General features: G+C 43.5%; 1 protein-coding gene and 1 non-coding gene across 3 annotated transcripts in view; both read right to left on the bottom strand.

Moving 5' to 3' along the window:
* LOC129861919 (tumor protein p53-inducible protein 11-like) overlaps positions 1-22,147 on the bottom strand; it is a 113,513-nt gene that overhangs the window by 69,354 nt on the left and 22,012 nt on the right. Inside the window, exon 1 of one of the 2 annotated variants that reach the window (XM_055933109.1) lies at positions 20,043-20,125. The exons of the other annotated variant lie outside the window; for it this stretch is intronic. Within the exon in view, the coding sequence (XP_055789084.1) occupies positions 20,043-20,076 (34 nt within the window). The 5' untranslated portion in view covers positions 20,077-20,125. Of the gene's footprint in view, positions 1-20,042; positions 20,126-22,147 lie in introns of those variants that run through there. 2 annotated transcript variants of the gene reach the window in all.
* Positions 21,320-21,395, bottom strand: trnaa-ugc (transfer RNA alanine (anticodon UGC)). Its single transcript has one exon. It is a non-coding gene; the product is annotated as a tRNA-Ala (tRNA).

The following is a 22,147-nucleotide window of genomic DNA, read 5'->3' on the forward strand; positions in this document are numbered from 1 at the left end:
GCAAAAGATAGCAATCTGATGACACAAATGTAACTCTTTGGCCTGAATGCAAAGTGCTATGTCTGGAGAAAACCAGGCACATCTAACACCATCCCTACCGTGAAGCACGGTGGTGGTGGCAGTGTGCTAAAACCAGGCACATCTAACACCATCCCTACCGTGAAGCATGGTGGTGGTGGCAGCATTGTGCTATGGAGATGCTTTACAGCGCCACAGACTGGGAGAGTGGTAAAGGATAGAGGGAACAATGAATGGAGCCAAATACAGGCAAATCCTTGATGAGAACCTGCTTCAGAGTGCAAACGACAGACTGGGAGCGAAGATTTACGTTCCAACAGGACAATGACCCCGAGCATACAGCCAAAGAAACACTGGAATGGCTTCAGAACGTGAAAGTCCTTAAAAAATATATATTAAAAAATGGTAGTTACTCTAGTTTCCTGCTACTTTCCTGAGGTTATCATTTAAAAAACATGACAAATCTAACATTTCTGCCAAAGCCCAGACTTGAATCACGTTGAAAATCTGAGATTGCTGTTCACCGCCGCTCCCCATTTAAAGTAACAGAGCTTGAGAAAATCTGCAGGGACAAAAATGGGAGAAAATCCTCAAATCTAGACAGGTATGTCTGTATCAGCCTTGCACAAGACAACTCCAAGTTGTAATCACCGCCAAAAAAAAAGGTACTTCAAAAGTATAGACTCAGGGATATGTATACTTATGTAAATGAGATATTTCTGTATTTCAATTTACAACAAAAATCGCAAAAAAATGTATAAAAACATGTTTTCACTTTGTCATTAAGGGGTAGTGTGTGTAGATGGGTGAGGGGGGGGGACGGCCATTTTGAGTTCAGGCTGTAACACATGTGGAATGAGTCCAGGGGTATGAATACTTCCTGAAGGCTCTGTATATATATATATATATATATATATATATATATATATATATATATATATATATATATATATATATATATATACACGTAGACAGGGGGGTAAAATGTTCCTTCAAGCATTCAGATGTGTGCTGGCTCTCTGTGTGTATCATCCACACACACACGCACCATAGCAACCCGCACACATTGTGTGCTGCTTTTCCCAAAATATCAGTCACACGTCAGGAGGCGTTAAATGAGTAGCGCCAGAGCGGCGAGAGGATTTACTCCGCCTAAAATATGTCCACGAAAATAATGAACCCGAATTTACTCAACAATTTGTCCTTTAGCTAATTTGCTACATGAGGTTTATTTTGAATCTAATGTACGTTTTTGTAATGGTTAGGTTGTTATAAGTGGACGTATGTGGCATTAATAAGGCAACTTTGGGAAAATAATTACTTTATATCAGACTTGTGCCTGATGTTCACACGCGTATCTGCCCTCTCATTGGCTAGAATGGTCCAACCCGATCTCAACTCCTCCCGCCTGCCTTCCATCTTTGAGGACATCTATTTCCATTGTCAGAGCGGTCACTCGACTATCTTGTCAATATCATAGAGAATATTTCGTAGCACACTGACTCACTACTGCATATGACTTCCTGTTACATGGCTGTGTTATGGCTGCTGATTGGCAAAAGGAGGATTAAAAGAGTGAGTGTGATGTGTTTAGCCATGTGTGTTTGGCAGAGGAAGAACAATGGTTTCCTTCTGCCTGTCCCCCTGAACACAATTTCAGGGTCTGTCACTTGGGCTTAGGGAGAGTGACAGGACTATTGAGGGAGATCAGCCTGAGTCCAACAATCCCAGCTGGGTCTCTTTGCATCCCACCTTCAAATCAAAATAATAATAATGTGTGTCACTTGCGCCGAATACAACAGGTGTAGAGCTTAGCGTGAAATGCTTACGTACAAGCCGTTAAATCAACAATGCAGTTCAGGAAATAGAGTTAAGAAATTATTTACTAAATAAACTAAAGTTTAAAAATATTAAATAGACTAAAAAGTAAAAAAAATAAATGACATAACATAAACGAGGTATTGGTACCGGTACCGAGTCAATGTGCGGGGGTACAGGTTAGTAATGAGGCTATATACAGGGGGTACCGGGTCAATGTGCGGGGGTACAGGTTAGTAATGAGGCTACATACAGGGGGTACCGGGTCAATGTGCGGGGGTACAGGTTAGTAATGAGGCTACATACAGGGGGTACCGGGTCAATGTGCGGGGGTACAGGTTAGTAATGAGGCTACATACAGGGGGTACCGGGTCAATGTGCGGGGGTACAGGTTAGTAATGAGGCTATATACAGGGGGTACCGGTACCGAGTCAATGTGCTGGGGTACAGGTTAGTAATGAGGCTATATACAGGGGGTACCGGTACCGAGTCAATGTGCAGGGGTACAGGTTAGTAATGAGGCTTTATACAGGGGGTACCAGTACCGAGTCAATGTGCGGGGGTACAGGTTAGTCTAGGTCATTTGTACATGAAGCTAGGGGTAAAGTGACCATGCATAGATGATAAACAACGAGTAGCAGCAGTATAAAAACAAAGGGGGGGGGGGGGGGTCAATGTAAATAGTCCAGGTGGCCATTTGATCTTATGGCTTGGGGGTTAGAAGCTGTTCAGGATCCTCTTGGTCCTAGACATGGCGCTCCGGTACCGCTTGCCGTGTGGTAGCAGAGAGAACAGTCTATGACTAGGGTGGCTGGAGTCTTTGAATATTTTCCGGGCCTTCCTTTGGGACACAACCTGGTATAGAGGTTCTGGATGGCATCAGGACCAATTCTCGTTTGACTTTTCACCTGTAAGCAGGAATCAAGAGGATAGAGTTCTGGTCAAATTTGCCAAAAGGAGGGCCTCGTATGTGTTTCTCTGTGTGGAGTAAACGTTCCTATTTAGGACCTGGTCCGGAGTAGGCAGGACATCCAGAACTGCCAACTCGTTGAAGTAGAAATCTCCCATCCAAGTCTAGGTTACTGATCGCTGTTCTGATGTCCAGAAGCTGTTTTCAGTCATAGGAAAATGACGGCGGAGATATTGTACAACAAAAAAGTTTAGATCTGCAATATTATTTTTTTTAAACACACAAAAAAATTGGTTAGGAGCCTGTAAAATGTCCACTATCCACTGCAATGCCATCTTTCTGGGTGGGGGCTGGCCTGTACAGAAGACTCTGGTATGGGACTGTCTGTCAGTCTGCTGGGTGTCCACATTTAAAATAATTATTTTGAATCCACCAATCAAATTGACCAAAAAAATATAAATAAAACAAAAAGGATCCAGACATTTGGAAAAAAAGGTCCCTGTCTGCATGGCACTCAACAGTACAGAAAGCACCTCTTTCTCCAAACTGATAGACAGGCTGAAAATCAGAGCAGTACCTAGCCAATTGCTATGCCCACACAGGAATGTAGCTTGTGCAGACCTTGGGTGGTGGGGGGGGGGGGCTCTGCGAAACGCCAATACACACACACACACACACACACACACACGTGAATCGTCACACTGCAGGAATAGCACAGTAAAAGCCCACAGCAGACAGTTTACTGCATCCCAAATGGCACAAAAGTAGTGCACTATATAGGGAATAGGGTTCTATAGGGCTCTGGTCTAAAGTAGTGCACTATATAGGGTTCTAAAGGGCTCTGGTCTAAAGTAGTGCACTATATAGGGAATAGTGTTCCATTTGGGACCCAAGCTGATTTCAGCAGAGCCTAACAAAAAGCAGACAGATTAAAGAGGCTCCCTGTTAACTAAACCTACATCAGGGATGGGCAACTGGCTCGCGGATCAATTTACGAAAAACTCCGTCATGGTCTAAACTTACTGTCGAGAGTTTGTAGAATACGTCAGGCGAGAGCTCGAAGAATACGTCAGGCGAGAGCTCGAAGAATACGCCAGGCGAGAGTTCGTAGAATACGCCAGGCGAGAGTTCGTAGAATACGCCAGGCGAGAGCTCGTAGAATACGCCAGGCGAGAGTTCGTAGAATACAGCAGGCGAGAGTTCGTAGAATACAGCAGGCGAGAGCTCGTAGAATACAGCAGGCGAGAGTTCGTAGAATACAGCAGGCGAGAGCTCGTAGAATACAGCAGGCGAGAGCTCGTAGAATACAGCAGGCGAGAGCTCGTAGAATACAGCAGGCGAGAGCTCGTAGAATACAGCAGGCGAGAGCTCGTAGAATACAGCAGGCGAGAGCTCGTAGAATACAGCAGGCGAGAGCTCGTAGAATACAGCAGGCGAGAGCTCGTAGAATACAGCAGGCGAGAGCTCGTAGAATACAGCAGGCGAGAGCTCGTAGAATACAGCAGGCGAGAGCTCGTAGAATACAGCAGGCGAGAGCTCGTAGAATACAGCAGGCGAGAGCTCGTAGAATACAGCAGGCGAGAGCTCGTAGAACACAGCAGGCGAGAGCTCGTAGAATACAGCAGGCGAGAGCTCGTAGAATACGTCAGGCGAGAGTTCGTAGAATACGTCAGGCGAGAGTTCGTAGAATACGTCAGGCGAGAGCTCGTAGAATACGTCAGGCGAGAGCTCGTAGAATACGTCAGGCGAGAGCTCGTAGAATACGTCAGGCGAGAGCTCGTAGAATACGTCAGGCGAGAGCTCGTAGAATACGTCAGGCGAGAGTTCGTAGAATACGTCAGGCGAGAGTTCGTAGAATCCGTCAGGCGAGAGCTCGTAGAATCCGTCAGGCGAGAGCTCGTAGAATCCGTCAGGCGAGAGCTCGTAGAATCCGTCAGGCGAGAGCTCGTAGAATCCGTCAGGCGAGAGCTCGTAGAATACGTCAGGCGAGAGTTCGTAGAATACGTCAGGCGAGAGTTCGTAGAATACGTCAGGCGAGAGTTCGTAGAATACGTCAGGCGAGAGTTCGTAGAATACGTCAGGCGAGAGTTCGTAGAATACGTCAGGCGAGAGTTCGTAGAATACGTCAGGCGAGAGTTCGTAGAATACGTCAGGCGAGAGTTCGTAGAATACGTCAGGCGAGAGTTCGTAGAATACGTCAGGCGAGAGTTCGTAGAATACGTCAGGCGAGAGTTCGTAGAATACGTCAGGCGAGAGTTCGTAGAATACGTCAGGCGAGAGTTCGTAGAATACGTCAGGCGAGAGTTCGTAGAATACGCCAGGCGAGAGTTCGTAGAATACGTCAGGCGAGAGTTCGTAGAATACGTCAGGCGAGAGTTCGTAGAATACGTCAGGTGCAATTTGGACATTTGGTTGTTCATCAGCAGTTGTTCTCGTTATGTCAGTCACTCAATTAGCCCACGTCAGATAACATTTCTCAGGAGGGGCATTGATTTTGTTAGTCAGTTGTACTCCTATATTAAAAACCACAAACATTTCTCTCCGCCCCATTGTAAAATGTGTAGAATTTCATGAAATTGGTTATAAAGTTGCTAAAATCTTCTCTCTGCTGTAGAATTACAACAAACTTGCTTTAAAAAACTGCAACATTTTCTCTACACTCCATGGCAAATGTGTACAATTGCAGCAAAGTAACTCGAACACAAAACAAATATAGTCTACACAAAACCGCAAGGCCTTTAATCTTCAACTGGAAAAATTACATTATTTAGACAAGACTGCTTTTGGGAAATAAAGCACGGCAAGTGTCTACCAAATTCAATAGACACAAAAACTGTTGACAAATTAAATGGTTCTAAAACGGGTCATGGTGCTGGTGTAACTTTAGACCGTCCCCTCGCACCGACCCGGGCGCGAACCAGGGACCCTCTGCACACATCAACAACAGTTACCCGCGAAGCGTCGTTACCCATCGCTTCACAAAGGCCGCGGCCCTTGCAGAGCAAAGGGGAACCACTACTTCAAGGTCTCAAAGCGAGTGACGTAACCGATTGAAACGCTATTAGCGCGCACCACCGCTAACTAGCTAGCCGTTTCACTGGAAACATCAAAGTTGTGGATACAATCCCCCTATACGCTGTACAGTAGGTCACAATGCTGACAGTTCTGTAAGAGGCGTTGGATAAGTGTCCGCTATATACTACCATAAATGGTGATAAAGAAGAGTGTCCCATCAGACACCTCAGTGTTTCTTGGAGACAGCATTACAGAGTCAAGAGAGATTGATTGTTCTGTTTAACTAAATACAGGAATGAAATAACGGAGCCGTGCCAAAGCCCTTTTCTCACACAGTTACAATCAAGAACACAATGTCCAACAGATGTACAGTACCAGTCAGAAGTTTGGACACACCTACTCAATCAAGGGTTTTTCTTCATTTTTACCATTTGCTACAATGTAGAACAGTAGTGAAGACATCAGAACTATGAAATACCATATAGGCAGGGTGGTATACAGAATATGGTCTTTTACCAAATAGGGCCAAATCTATATTATGGCAAGAACAGCTCAAATATCAAAAAAAAAAAGAAAGTCCATCATTACTTTAAGACATGAAGGTCAGTCAATAAGGAACATTTCAAGAACTTTGGAAAGTTTATTCAAAATGCAGTCGCAAAAACCATCAAGCACTATGATGAAACTGGCTCTCATGAGGACCGCCACAGGAAAGGAAGACCCAGAGTTACCTCTGCTGCAGAGGATAAGTTCATTTGAGTTATCAGCCTCAGATTGCAGCCCAAATAAATGCTTCACAGAGTTCAAGTAACAGACACATCTCAACAACTGTTCTGAGGACACAGCGTGAATCAGGACTTCGTGGTGAAATTGCTGCAAAGAAACCACTACTAAAGGACACCAATAAGAAGAAGAGACTTGCTTGGGCCAAGGAAGACGAGTAATGGACTTCAGACCTGTGGAAATCGGTCCTTTGGTCAGACGAGTCCAAATTTGAGATTTTTGGTTCCAACTGGCATTTCTTTGTGAGATTCTGAATAGGTGAACGGATGATCTCTGCATGTGTGGTTCCCAGCGTGAAGCATGGAGGAGGAGGTGTGATGGTGCTTTGCTGGTAACACTGTCTGATTTGTTTAGAATACAAGGCACAATTAACCAGCATGGCTACCACAGCATTTTGCAGCGATACGCCATCCCATCTGGTTTGCGCTTAGTGGGACTATCATTTGTTTTTCAACAGGACAATGACCCAACACACCTTCAGGCTGTGTGAGGTCTATTTGACCAAGAAGGAGAGTGATGGTGCTGCATCAGATGACCTGGCCTCCAATCACCTGAACTCAACCCAATGAAGATGGTTTGGGATGAGTTGGACCGCAGAGTGAAGGAAAAGCAGCCAACAAGTGCTCAGCATATGTGGGAACTCCATCAAGACTGTTGGAAAAGCATTCCAGGTGAAACTGGTTGAGAGAACGCCAAGAGTGTGCAAAGCTGTCATCGAGGCAAAGGAAGAACCTAAAATATATTTTTGATTTGTTTAACACTTTTGTGGTTACTACAATCCATGTGTGTTATTTCATAGTTTTCATGTCTTCACTATCATTCCTCAATGTAGAAAATAGTAAAAATGAAGAAAAACCCTTGAATGAGTAGGTGTGTCCAAACTCTTGACTGGTACTGTGCATGGTCCTTCAGCACACTGATCTCCACTCCACATTTGAGTACCTGATATTTAAATTACTTTCTGTGTTGGAGAATGTTAAAAATACACAGCCCAGAACCATAACAGAATATTTGAATGGTTATTTGTAAAAGCCCAAATAGTCTACCAAATTGTATTTGAGTTTTTTTCAGGTCTGACACACACACACACACACACACACACACACACACACACACACACGTCTCTAAGGACTCGTCCTGTCCTGCTCCAGCTGTGCGTATCATCCAATTCCCATTGGCTATTCACGGTACCATTTGGATCAGACAAGGAAAACCTATGACCTATACGACAACATCCGACAACAGAGTACGCCAAAACACACAGATACGTGCCATTGCACAGCAACCATCTGAAGAAGAGGGGGGGGGGGGGGGGGGGGCTTTCAAATACACACTGTCCCTAATGGTCTAACTGATGTAGAAGTCCTAGGTTACTGTGGCAATGGCAGATGTCAACCCGTTGCCTGGGTAACCATTGGTTTTTAAAATGACCTAAGAGAAGGCAGAAAGAGGATAAACAGCAGAGGTGCTCAACTCAAGTAAATACATTGTTGGGTGCTATAACACAGGAGTAATGTGCAAGGCTAAAAACATCCATTTGCACAGCAACCATCTGTAAAAGAAAAAAAACAGCCTTTCCACTACACTCGGTCCCCGGCCGTGTCCCCGGTGTAATAGAAGAACCAGGTTGGTGTGGAAATGTCAGCTGTTGCCCGAGTTAACCGTTGAATAACAGACACTAAAACGAATGGATCTTATGAAACTCTTTAATAAAATGAGGAATTCCTACCTCTTTCGTCATCTTTATATTTTCTTTCAACAGGTAAAAAAAAAGAGAAGGATTGAAAAGGTAGGGGGGAGAGCGTAACGGTAGGGGGGAGAGCCTAAAGGTAGGGGGGAGAGCCTAAAGGTAGGGGGGAGAGCCTAAAGGTAGGGGGGAGAGCCTAAAGGTAGGGGGGAGAGCCTAAAGGTAGGGGGGAGAGCCTAAAGGTAGGGGGGAGAGCCTAAAGGTAGGGGGGAGAGCCTAAAGGTAGGGGGGAGAGCGTAAAGGTAGGGGGGAGAGTGTAAAGGTAGGAGGAGAGTGAAAACCATTAAACCACCTCTGGTATAACGTATCCTGAGGGTTGTGATTCTAACCATTAGACCACTTCAGAGATGGTTTAATAATGACATAAGAGAAAGCAGAGGATGTAGGAAAGCCAGTACAGGGCCAAACATACTTAATGCACATCCCCTTTACACAATGCAGGTATGAACATACTGTATAAACAGATACTACAGCAGTACACTGCCATAGCAGGATAAGGGTTACCGTAGACTACAGCACTACACTACCATAGCTGGATAAGGGTAACCCTAGACTACAGCAGTACACTACCATAGCAGGATAAGGGTAACCCTAGACTACAGCAGTACACTGCCATAGCAGGATAACGGTAACCCTAGACTACAGCACTACCATAGCAGGATAAGGGTTACCGTAGACTACAGCACTACACCACCATAGCTGGATAACGGTAACCCTAGACTACAGCAGTACACTACCATAGCAGGATAAGGGTAACCGTAGACTACAGCACTACCATAGCAGGATAACGGTAACCCTAGACTACAGCACTGCCATAGCAGGATAAGGGTAACCCTAGACTACAGCACTGCCATAGCAGGATAAGGGTAACCGTAGACTACAGCACTACCATAGCAGGATAAGGGTAACCCTAGACTACAGCAGTACCATAGCAGGATAAGGGTAACCCTAGACTACAGCAGTACACTGCCATAGCAGGATAACGGTAACCCTAGACTACAGCACTACCATAGCAGGATAAGGGTAACCCTAGACAGGAACAGTACCACCTCAGTTAACCTCACACCATAGCATGTGTTGTATAAAAGAGAACATTTAGTCCCACTTGGTAACCCTACACCAACAGACTAAAATGGGTGCACACACACACACACGACAATCTGATCTACACAGTACTACACGTGAGCGTTCCCACATCATGTCAATACAAAGGGCACTGAGTCACACACCATCCATTCTGCAACCAGTGTGTGTGTGTGTGTGTGTGTGTGTGTGTGTGTGTGTGTGTGTACACACACGTGTAAATACAACCTATCAATCCCAGCTAGCTACGGTGACATGCAACACAACATAAAATGTCAACAGCAAGTCTGAAGAGAGAGAGAGAGAGTGACTTGTTTGACATCCCCTTTAACAGGACTGAGGATCCCAGCGGAGAAGCTCCCTCCTCCTCCTCCATGTGTTTCACCCCAAACAGAAGCCCTATTCTTCCATGAGAAAGAGTGTAATTGCAGCAGCCACAGTCTCAGACAGGATGCTGGCAGCCTGCGCCTGAAGGGGGAGAAGAGTGTACCAAGTTATCCGCCACGGCGTGCCATGTGCAGCTTGCTGACAACTCACAGAGCTTCCGTTCCTACTTATACGGCTTAACGCGTGAACAGCCATCGTGTCCCCTGACTGCCGTGGAAGGATGATCTTATAAAATCGCTTGCCGCTATGGGAAAACTGAAATCAAGCGTGTCACTAACCCTGATCTGGAAGTGGGGGGGTGGGGGTTTTCCAATGCGTTTTGAGCCTGGAGTTTTTCCCCATTAGAATAAGCAAGGGCACACAAAGCGAGCTTTAAGGCTTTGTAGAATAGCCTTCCTACGGATAGAACCTGAAACCGATAGTGTTCATTATACAGTCCAGGTTTAGAAAACAGGAAAATATCAAGGATCTTGTTCTTTAGCTTTTTAAACAATCTTTAGGTCAAGTTATTTTAAGAAAAATCTAAAGAAATTAAGGTGGGAGTGAAGACTGAGCCCTGAGGTGCCCCCCTCCCCCTCATCTACCCCACACTTCCTTTCAGTCTCATCCAATCCCTGCTTGCTGTGCGGAGGCTCTACCTGGTTGCTAGGCAGCCCGGCTGGATGACGGACAGGGTTTTTCGATGGAGCGCGCTCAGTCTGCGTCACTGAGTCGGTCTTCGCATCAACAGGATTAATTAGCTGATTGAAGGTCAGACACACTGAATCAAGACGCGTTGTCGATCCACAGAGGATCTGGGGTTTATCATGTTTGTCACGTATCGAGTCCTGGGTTGATGCATCGCCGCTAACATTATTTTGGTTTGGTCTGAACCAATTGTTGAAAAGCTACGGCACATATATAGAGGGAGCTTCTACACTAACGCAATGCATTAAAATCAACATGTTCTGTTAGATGGTTATACGCAGAACAGATGTTGATTGAATAAGTATTTTTAGTCTTTAAAAATCGATTCTCTTTTAACGAGTTCACACACGGGTCCAATAAAAAGTGATTAAATCAACAAATCTAGAAAACTTGTCTGCAGAACACAAGCCATAAATAGACTTATGCTCATATTTTTTTTATGCTCATATTGCCAATCCTGCCGATGTAAAAGCTTAATGATCCGGGATCTATTGAATACATTATGCAACCGGTATATAAAGCAAAACACACACACACACGCTGTTCCACTTACCCATAAACCAAATAAGGCGAGAAAACTGCGATGTGTCAAACTGCATTAATGCCCAATAAAACAGTGTTTGCTGTTGGATAAATCAGCTATTCAGAGTGAAATATTCAGAGAAAGGGATTTCCACTGATTGTTGACAGCACCACGTTCCTGTTCATTAAAAAGTTGTCCAATAAGAAAACTATACTTTTACAAAACGCACAGCTTTGAAAACGTTTTGCTACGCTGTTTCCTAAATGTTTTTATTTATATTTATATTATCTTTATTTAACCAGGTAGGCTAGTTGAGAACAAGTTCTCCTCTCTAATGAACAAGACCCAGGTTTAGTATTTCACTCAATTAACTTCCCTTATTGCAATACAATCAATCAATCAAATATATTTATAAAGCCCTTCTTACATCAGCTGATATCTCAAAGTGCTGTACAGAAACCCAGCCTAAAACCCCAAACAGCAAGCAATGCAGGTGTAGAAGCACGGTGGCTAGGAAAAACTCCCTAGAAAGGCCAGAACCTAGGAAGCAATGCAGGTGTAGAAACACGGTGTAGAAACAGGGTGTAGAAACAGGGTGTAGAAACAGGGTGTAGAAACAGGGTGTAGAAACAGGGTGTAGAAACAGGGTGTAGAAACAGGGTGTAGAAACAGGGTGTAGAAACAGGGTGTAGAAACAGGGTGTAGAAACAGGACCAACACCATTCCTTTCTTCGAACAGATCTGTCATTGCTGTTTCCATGTTGCCCGTGACCCTCATTAGTCGTGCAAGTCATTGATTGAACTAGAGCTTGTGATATGGGCTAAATAAATACCACCTTACTGTGAAACATATAACAGCCTTTTTACATTGATGAGTGTTACAATTTGACAATTTGAGTCTAGTTTTAGGTCAGTCGTTTTAGTCACATTTCATTTGGCTCCGTTCATTGTAAAAAATAAAAAATAAACACCCAAACGGATCTTCGTTCAAAAAATAAGCGAGAACCATGAAAAAAATATATTGCTAATATCTAAAAATACGGTACCTTACCGCTATGTCAGAGGGTGAAATATGCGATTAATTCACTGGGTGAATGGAATATGAATGACAGTAACCTAAACCTGTCACTGTTACATTGAACTGGGTGAATGGAATATGAATGACAGTAACCTGTCACTGTTACATTGAACTGGGTGAATAGAATATTAATGACAGTAACCTGTTACATTGAACTGGGTGAATAGAATATGAATGACAGTAACCTGTCACTGTTACATTGAACTGGGTGAATATGAATGACAGTAACCTGTTACATTGAACTGGGTGAATGGAATATGAATGACAGTAACCTGTTACATTGAACTGGGTGAATGGAATATGAATGACAGTAACCTAAACCTGTCACTGTTACATTGAACTGGGTGAATGGAATATGAATGACAGTAACCAAAACCTGTCACTGTTACATTGAACTGGGTGAATGGAATATGAATGACAGTAACCTGTCACTGTTACATTGAACTGGGTGAATAGAATATGAATGACAGTAACCTGTCACTGTTACATTGAACTGGGTGAATGGAATATGAATGACAGTAACCTGTCACTGTTACATTGAACTGGGTGAATAGAATATGAATGACAGTAACCTAAACCTGTCACTGTTACATTGAACTGGGTGAATGGAATATGAATGACAGTAACCTGTCACTGTTACATTGAACTGGGTGAATAGAATATGAATGACAGTAACCTGTCACTGTTACATTGAACTGGGTGAATATGAATGACAGTAACCTGTCACTGTTACATTGAACTGGGTGAATAGAATATGAATGACAGTAACCTGTCACTGTTACATTGAACTGGGTGAATATGAATGACAGTAACCTGTCACTGTTACATTGAACTGGGTGAATAGAATATGAATGACAGTAACCTGTCACTGTTACATTGAACTGGGTGAATATGAATGACAGTAACCTGTTACATTGAACTGGGTGAATGGAATATGAATGACAGTAACCTGTTACATTGAACTGGGTGAATGGAATATGAATGACAGTAACCTAAACCTGTCACTGTTACATTGAACTGGGTGAATGGAATATGAATGACAGTAACCAAAACCTGTCACTGTTACATTGAACTGGGTGAATATGAATGACAGTAACCAAAACCTGTCACTGTTACATTGAACTGGGTGAATGGAATATGAATGACAGTAACCTGTCACTGTTACATTGAACTGGGTGAATATGAATGACAGTAACCTGTTACATTGAACTGGGTGAATGGAATATGAATGACAGTAACCTAAACCTGTCACTGTTACATTGAACTGGGTGAATGGAATATGAATGACAGTAACCAAAACCTGTCACTGTTACATTGAACTGGGTGAATATGAATGACAGTAACCAAAACCTGTCACTGTTACATTGAACTGGGTGAATGGAATATGAATGACAGTAACCTGTCACTGTTACATTGAACTGGGTGAATGGAATATGAATGACAGTAACCTGTCACTGTTACATTGAACTGGGTGAATAGAATATGAATGACAGTAACCTATCACTGTTACATTGAACTGGGTGAATGGAATATGAATGACAGTAACCAAAACCTGTCACTGTTACATTGAACTGGGTGAATATGAATGACAGTAACCTAAACCTATCACTGTTACATTGAACTGGGTGAATGGAATATGAATGACAGTAACCAAAACCTGTCACTGTTACATTGAACTGGGTGAATAGAATATGAATGACAGTAACCTGTTACATTGAACTGGGTGAATGGAATATGAATGACAGTAACCTGTCACTGTTACATTGAACTGGGTGAATAGAATATGAATGACAGTAACCTAAACCTGTTACATTGAACTGGGTGAATATGAATGACAGTAACCTAAACCTGTTACATTGAACTGGGTGAATGGAATATGAATGACAGTAACCTAAACCTGTTACATTGAACTGGGTGAATATGAATGACAGTAACCTAAACCTGTTACATTGAACTGGGTGAATGGAATATGAATGACAGTAACCTGTTACATTGAACTGGGTGAATGGAATATGAATGACAGTAACCTGTTACATTGAACTGGGTGAATGGAATATGAATGACAGTAACCTGTCACTGTTACATTGAACTGGGTGAATAGAATATGAATGACAGTAACCTAAACCTGTCACTGTTACATTGAACTGGGTGAATGGAATATGAATGACAGTAACCTGTCACTGTTACATTGAACTGGGTGAATGGAATATGAATGACAGTAACCTGTTACATTGAACTGGGTGAATGGAATATGAATGACAGTAACCTAAACCTATCACTGTTACATTGAACTGGGTGAATGGAATATGAATGACAGTAACCTAAACCTATCACTGTTACATTGAACTGGGTGAATGGAATATGAATGACAGTAACCTGTTACATTGAACTGGGTGAATATGAATGACAGTAACATTGAACTGGGTGAATATGAATGACAGTAACCTGTTACATTGAACTGGGTGAATATGAATGACAGTAACCTGTTACATTGAACTGGGTGAATATGAATGACAGTAACCTGTTACATTGAACTGGGTGAATGGAATATGAATGACAGTAACCTAAACCTGTCACTGTTACATTGAACTGGGTGAATGGAATATGAATGACAGTAACCTGTCACTGTCACATTGAACTGGGTGAATGGAATATGAATGACAGTAACCTGTCACTGTTACATTGAACTGGGTGAATGGAATATGAATGACAGTAACCTGTCACTGTTACATTGAACTGGGTGAATGGAATATGAATGACAGTAACCTGTTACATTGAACTGGGTGAATGGAATATGAATGACAGTAACCTGTTACATTGAACTGGGTGAATGGAATATGAATGACAGTAACCTGTTACATTGAACTGGGTGAATGGAATATGAATGACAGTAACCTGTTACATTGAACTGGGTGAATGGAATATGAATGACAGTAACCTGTTACATTGAACTGGGTGAATGGAATATGAATGACAGACGTCCAATACGCTGTAATAGAAATAAGGCCGTTCTCCAAAATAATAAAGATAGTCCTCCCTCATCTTAAAACGCCACCAACCGCCACTGGACTCCATGATCATTAGTCATGTAATGCCTGGTGACTATCAGGAACAACAACACTTTGGATTGTCTTAAATGAGAACACTATTACTCAACAACACTAAAATAAAAAGTGCAATATATGTGTGTGTGAATTCCAATATGTAAAACATGGCTCAGATATGGTATGGCCTTTTGCTATAAAAATATGTGCACTTACGTGACTCATAAAGGATTACTGTAGCAACAGTACTTGTGGTTTCCCACTCTGGGGTGATGGCCTGTCACTGTTAAGTACAGTGCCTTCAAAGTATTTAACCCTTTGACTTTCCACAATGTACTGTGTCTCAGACAGAATTCAACGTTTCTTGAATTTAATACATTTTTTGGGGGGGTCACACAATACCCCATAATGAACTGGGTGAATGGAATATGAATGACAGACATCCAATATGCTGTAAAATAAATAAGGTCATGCTTTACCACCTAATAGCAGGAACAGCACCATCTAGTGGTCAGAACCTGGTAATATCAGGTTGTAGGATGAGACATAAACCTAACACCTTCAATTGGAAATTTTCTTTTGAACTAGGGGGTAAAATAAAATCACCAAATTTTACGGAGAATGCGTTACATAGGATGAAGAAACAATACTCCAAGCCGCAACTCCACACTACTTGTCAAACAGAGAGAACTGATACTCGTTGTTGGGTTGGGATTGGTGTGGTGGGTCAATGGGTGGGTTTTTGACCATTTCTTTGGGATCTTCATGTCTAACTCATTGATTTTTAGAATTGTTTTGGGTCCAAATAAGATTTAATGTACTGTATTTATTGAATTTTTCAAAATGGCTAATTTGGGTGGAATCAATTAGCTTATTTTCTCATACATCCGAATTTATATTTCAATCAAAAGATGTTGCAGGAATGCTATTCTTATCTGTTTCTAACTACAGAAACGATTTCAGAACAATCTGAGGGTGGTGGGTGTTAAATCCTCGAGGTGGAACGACCCATTTATTGTCTATCTGTAAGAGCCTTGTCGCTCGCTAATCAGGTTTCAGTGAGCAACACAAAATGCCATCAGGGCACAAAAAAAAGGCTAGACACTGTCCCATATATGTGTGTGTGTGTGTCTATCTGGTTGAAGACAGTGAATGATGATGGCTCGCTCAACAATTTATCTGTAGGAAAGTTACAAAATCATTCTGTGAAGATGGTGAATCCTCACTGTAGAAACAGAGAATTGTGGGGGGAGCATATAATTCTGGTCCAAGCAAATCTAATGATGTGGTCACGTAATTTTTAGGCGTACAGAGGCCCATTATCAGCAAACATCACTCCTGTGTTCCAATGACACGTTGTGTTAGCTAATCCAAGTTTATAATTTAAAAAAGATAACACAACGTGTCATTGGAACACAGGAGTGTTGTTTGCTGATAATGGGCCTTTGTACTCCTATGTAGATATTCCATTAAAAAAAAGCAATTTCCAGCTACAATAGTCATTTACAACATTAACAATGTCTACACTGTATTTCTGATAAATTCGATGTGATCTTAAAAAGAACAAATAAAAAAGAAAAGATTTTCTTTCAAAACAAGGACATTTCTAAGTAACCCCAACGTGTGTATTTTTTTATTTATTATGTATATATATAACCTAGTCAGTTGTACAGGGAAAGGGGGGGATACCTAGTCAGTTGTACAGGGAAAGGGGGGGGATACCTAGTCAGTTGTACAGGGAAAGGGGGGGGGGGATACCTAGTCAGTTGTACAGGGAAAGGGGGGGGGGGGATACCTAGTCAGTTGTACAGGGAAAGGGGGGGGGATACCTAGTCAGTTGTACAGGGAAAGGGGGGGGGATACCTAGTCAGTTGTACAGGGAAAGGGGGGGGGATACCTAGTCAGTTGTATAGGGAAAGGGGGGGGATACCTAGTCAGTTGTATAGGGAAAGGGGGGGATACCTAGTCAGTTGTATAGGGAAAGGGGGGGGGGGGGGATACCTAGTCAGTTGTACAGGGGGATACCTAGTCAGTTGTACAGGGAAAGGGGGATACCTAGTCAGTTGAACAGGGAAAGGGGGGGATACCTAGTCAGTTGAACAGGGAAAGGGGGGGATACCTAGTCAGTTGAACAGGGAAAGGGTGGGATACCTAGTCAGTTGTACAGGGAAAGGGTGGGATACCTAGTCAGTTGTACAGGGAAGGGGGGGGATACCTAGTCAGTTGTACAGGGAAAGGGGGGGATACCTAGTCAGTTGTACCGGGAAAGGGTGGGATACCTAGTCAGTTGTACAGGGAAAGGGGGGGATACCTAGTCAGTTGTACAGGGAAGGGGGGGGGATACCTAGTCAGTTGTACAGGGAAGGGGGGGGGGGATACCTAGTCAGTTGTACAGGGAAAGGGGGGATACCTAGTCAGTTGTACAGGGAAAGGGGGGATACCTAGTCAGTTGTACAGGGAAAGGGGGGATACCTAGTCAGTTGTACAGGGAAAGGGGGGATACCTAGTCAGTTGTACAGGGAAAGGGGGGATACCTAGTCAGTTGTACAGGGAAAGGGGGGGGATACCTAGTCAGTTGTACAGGGAAAGGGGGGGGATACCTAGTCAGTTGTACAGGGAAAGGGGGGGGATACCTAGTCAGTTGTACAGGGAAAGGGGGGGGATACCTAGTCAGTTGTACAGGGAAAGGGGGGGGATACCTAGTCAGTTGTACAGGGAAAGGGGGGGATACCTAGTCAGTTGTACAGGGAAAGGGGGGGGATACCTAGTCAGTTGTACAGGGAAAGGGGGGGGATACCTAGTCAGTTGTACAGGGAAAGGGGGGGGATACCTAGTCAGTTGTACAGGGAAAGGGGGGGGATACCTAGTCAGTTGTACAGGGAAAGGGGGGGGATACCTAGTCAGTTGTACAGGGAAAGGGGGGGGATACCTAGTCAGTTGTATAGGGAAAGGGGGGGGATACCTAGTCAGTTGTATAGGGAAAGGGGGGGATACCTAGTCAGTTGTACAGGGAAAGGGGGGGATACCTAGTCAGTTGTACAGGGAAAGGGGGATACCTAGTCAGTTGTACAGGGAAAGGGGGGGATACCTAGTCAGTTGTACAGGGAAAGGGGGGGATACCTAGTCAGTTGTACAGGGAAAGGGGGGGATACCTAGTCAGTTGTACAGGGAAAGGGGGGGATACCTAGTCAGTTGTATAGGGAAAGGGGGGGATACCTAGTCAGTTGTACAGGGAAAGGGGGGGATACCTAGTCAGTTGTACAGGGAAAGGGGGGGATACCTAGTCAGTTGTACAGGGAAAGGGGGGGATACCTAGTCAGGTGTATAGCTGAATGCCTTCAACTGATCAGGCTATACACGCTGGCTCCACAGTTTCCCTGCCAAATAGGCTACAAGGAAAGTCACCGTATCTTGAGCGGTGTAGTTCCTTCCACAAACAGTTCCTCTACAAAAAGACACGTAAGAGCAGCTTGCTAATCAGGTTTCTGTGTGCAACACAAAATGCCATCAGGGCACAGGTGAGTTTACACAGCAACAACGACCTCAACACACTCTCCCGTGAATGTGTGCGTCTGCGTCTGCGTCTGCGTCTGCGTCTGCGTCTGCGTCTGCGTCTGCGTCTGCGTCTGCGTCTGTGTGCGCGCGTGTCTGCATGTTTGACATCAGCGAATGATAAACTGGTCTCAAAATCAGGGAAAAGGTTAGCCTGACGACTCAAACTAAATTCTTTCCGCTGTCATTCGCTACATACCTCCGACAGACTGACATCGTTGAAGTTGTTTGTGGCGACGAAGGGCGTTGTACAAATCAGTCAACAGCAATTAGATTGATAACTCTGATTGGTTGGAGACAATGATGAATTCCCTCCCCCCCAGTGTGTTCTGTCTCTGGCCCATCAGTTTCTGGAACAAATCAGACGCTACCCGACCCAATTCACATAGAAGCGTGTGATATCAATCTGTCACTCTCATTGAAAGCCAGTCTAAGAAGCGGTATGTCTGTTCTATGTGTGTTATTTCTATGCTTCCCATTCTTACGTTTCTTTTTTTTGTTGCGTCTTTTACTTTCGGTTTTTTACACCCAGCTTCAAAACAAACTGAAAGTACAATATTTTTGGTTAAGGAAAATACAGTATTTCACACAGCTGTTTAGATGGTACAATGATTCTCTTTCTTTCTACTATACCTGCTTTGTTTTGTCATAAACTCAAATTAGCAACCAGGAAATGGAGTGATTATTTTTTTTTTTTTGCATAGTGCCTCTTTAAAAAGGTTATGGGTGAAAGAGGTGGGTCTGACATTCATGCATTTCTGATTTATTTGAATAGAGATAAAAAGCACATTGACTGAACTATCATCCAATGTGTTGCATCACAACGTTGATAACCAACTCGTCTCATGTCAGGATCGAACCATCTTGATCTCTACACACACACTGCATTTCAACAAGGGCTCTACGCTCTAAGAGAACAATTTAAAAAAATATATATAAAATGTAGAATCCTTCATTTTTCTCGGTGTTATTAAAATTCCAAGTGACACAGCAACACATCTAAGCGCATATGTGAGTAAAATGGCCTGCACTGTAGAGCCCTGATTTTACCTACTTAGTGTCAATCTGATGGCGTCTGTGGTAAGCAGGGTTGTCTCCGCTGCGCTTTAAAGCCAAAGCATTTATTTTTTTTGTAACCACGAGGGTTTACATGATTTGTCCCAGCAGGTGGTCCGGTTGTTCGCACATACATTAGCATCTGCATTCGTCTAGTCACTCAAAGCAGAAACCTTTTAAAATATATTCGGAATGAGTTACTTTGAAACAATAACAGGTTATATAATAGGAGGAGTAACCTATTGCTCGTCTCAAACAGACACCTTATTTATTTTTTTAAGGGCAGAATGAACAATGTGTCGATAACGTCCTTGAATGTAGTTTCTAGCTAACATATTTACCTGAAGTTGTCTTGAATAAATAACAATTGAACATCCTGTAGGTTAAAGCAACACGTAACACTGTTTTTACACTGCACCAGCAGAAATCAATTAAACACTGAGGAGGAGGGGAAAAAAAGCCCTGCTGTTATGATTGAGTTGGTCAGTCAGTACTTTTACACAAAAAAACATAAAGTAGGCACTTTGGCAGCAGACATGAGTGACGACTTATGTCCACAAGGCTGTGTTTGTACTTGTCCGCCGGTACATTGCTTGGCAGTTTAGCAGTTGGCTTTCACATCAGGATTGAGTCATCAGATAAAACACCCTACGCCTGCATACCAGGGGAGAGCGTGTGTCACGGGGGGGGGGTTGGTGACAGGATGCCAACTCTGCATCATGGCCTGACTGAGGTTGTAAGTCCAGCCTGTGTGTGAGATTCCACCACTACACTAGTGGCCAGCGTGTGCATAGAGGGAAGGGTCATGTTCAAACAGGAGAACAACAGACGGAATCAAAAATCAAATCAAATGTATTTATAAAAGCCCTTCTTACATCAGCTGATATCTCAAAGTGCTGTACAGAAACCCAGCCTATAACCCCCAAACAGCAAGCAATGCAGGTGTAGAAGCACGGTGGCTAGGAAAATCTCCCTAGAAAGGACAGAACCTAGGAAGAAACCTAGAGAGGAACCAGGCTATGAGAGGGAGGCTACCTGGACTTATTGGATTGTGATAAATATTAAATATTTGACAATTAACACTAGAACTGCTGGGCCTTGAGCGACCCCCCCCCCCCCCCCTTCAAACTACCTAAACAGTGTAATTAATACATTTCATATATGCAACAAAAAAAAACAAAAAAAATAAAATACAAATCGCAAAAATTATAATTTGGTTTTGTTTATGAAAGTCTTGGGTAACAGAATATGATTACTGAAAATAACAATATCGATTATTACTTTGTTACTGCAGGCTATATGTAAACATAAAAAATAAAACACTAATTAAAATGTTCAATCATTATTTGTTGAATGCTTTGTTACAACTATGAAACAGACATGTGTTGGAACACAGTAACAGCTATCTATTGCTGGATTCTATTAAAATGTAACATGAACTACTATTTCACTTGAAACGTTTGTATCCTGTTTAGTGAATGATTAGTGAGTATTAATGGACTTTAGGTCTTGAAACTGTGTGGATGCTAATTTATCATTTACATTTACATTTAAGTCATTTAGCAGACGCTCTTATCCAGAGCGACTTACAAGTACATACATTCATACTTTTTTGTACTGGTCCCCCGTGGGAATCGAACCCACAACCCTGGCGTTGCAAGCGCCATGCTCTACCAACTGAGCCACACGGGACCCGTGTAAACCATAACCATAACCATAACCAACCAACCACCATTATAAACCATAACCTAATCAGAGAAGAGGGAGAGTGGACGAGGGCGAGTAGTGGAGGAGGAGAGAGAGAGAGAGAGTGGAGGAGGAGAGAGAGAGAGAGAGAGAGTGGAGGAGGAGGAGGAGGAGGAGGAGAGAGAGAGTAGAGGAGGAGGAGGAGGAGGAGGAGAGAGAGAGAGAGTGGAGGAGGAGGAGAGAGAGAGAGAGAGAGTGGAGGAGGAGGAGGAGGAGAGAGAGAGAGAGAGAGAGAGAGTGGAGGAGGAGGAGAGAGAGAGAGAGAGTGGAGGAGGAGGAGGAGGAGAGAGAGAGAGAGAGAGTGGAGGAGGAGGAGGAGGAGAGAGAGAGAGAGAGTGGAGGAGGAGGAGGAGGAGGAGAGAGAGAGAGTGGAGGAGGAGGAGAGAGAGAGAGTGGAGGAGGAGGAGGAGGAGGAGAGAGAGAGAGTGGAGGAGGAGGAGGAGGAGAGAGAGAGAGTGGAGGAGGAGGAGGAGGAGAGAGAGAGAGTGGAGGAGGAGGAGGAGGAGAGAGAGAGAGTGGAGGAGGAGGAGGAGGAGAGAGAGAGAGTGGAGGAGGAGAGAGAGAGAGTGGAGGAGGAGGAGGAGGAGAGAGAGAGAGTGGAGGAGGAGGAGGAGGAGAGAGAGAGAGTGGAGGAGGAGGAGGAGGAGAGAGAGAGAGTGGAGGAGGAGGAGGAGGAGAGAGAGAGAGTGGAGGAGGAGGA

Source organism: Salvelinus fontinalis, chromosome 9 (assembly GCF_029448725.1).
Source record: "Salvelinus fontinalis isolate EN_2023a chromosome 9, ASM2944872v1, whole genome shotgun sequence".
Taxonomy (NCBI): domain Eukaryota; kingdom Metazoa; phylum Chordata; class Actinopteri; order Salmoniformes; family Salmonidae; genus Salvelinus; species Salvelinus fontinalis.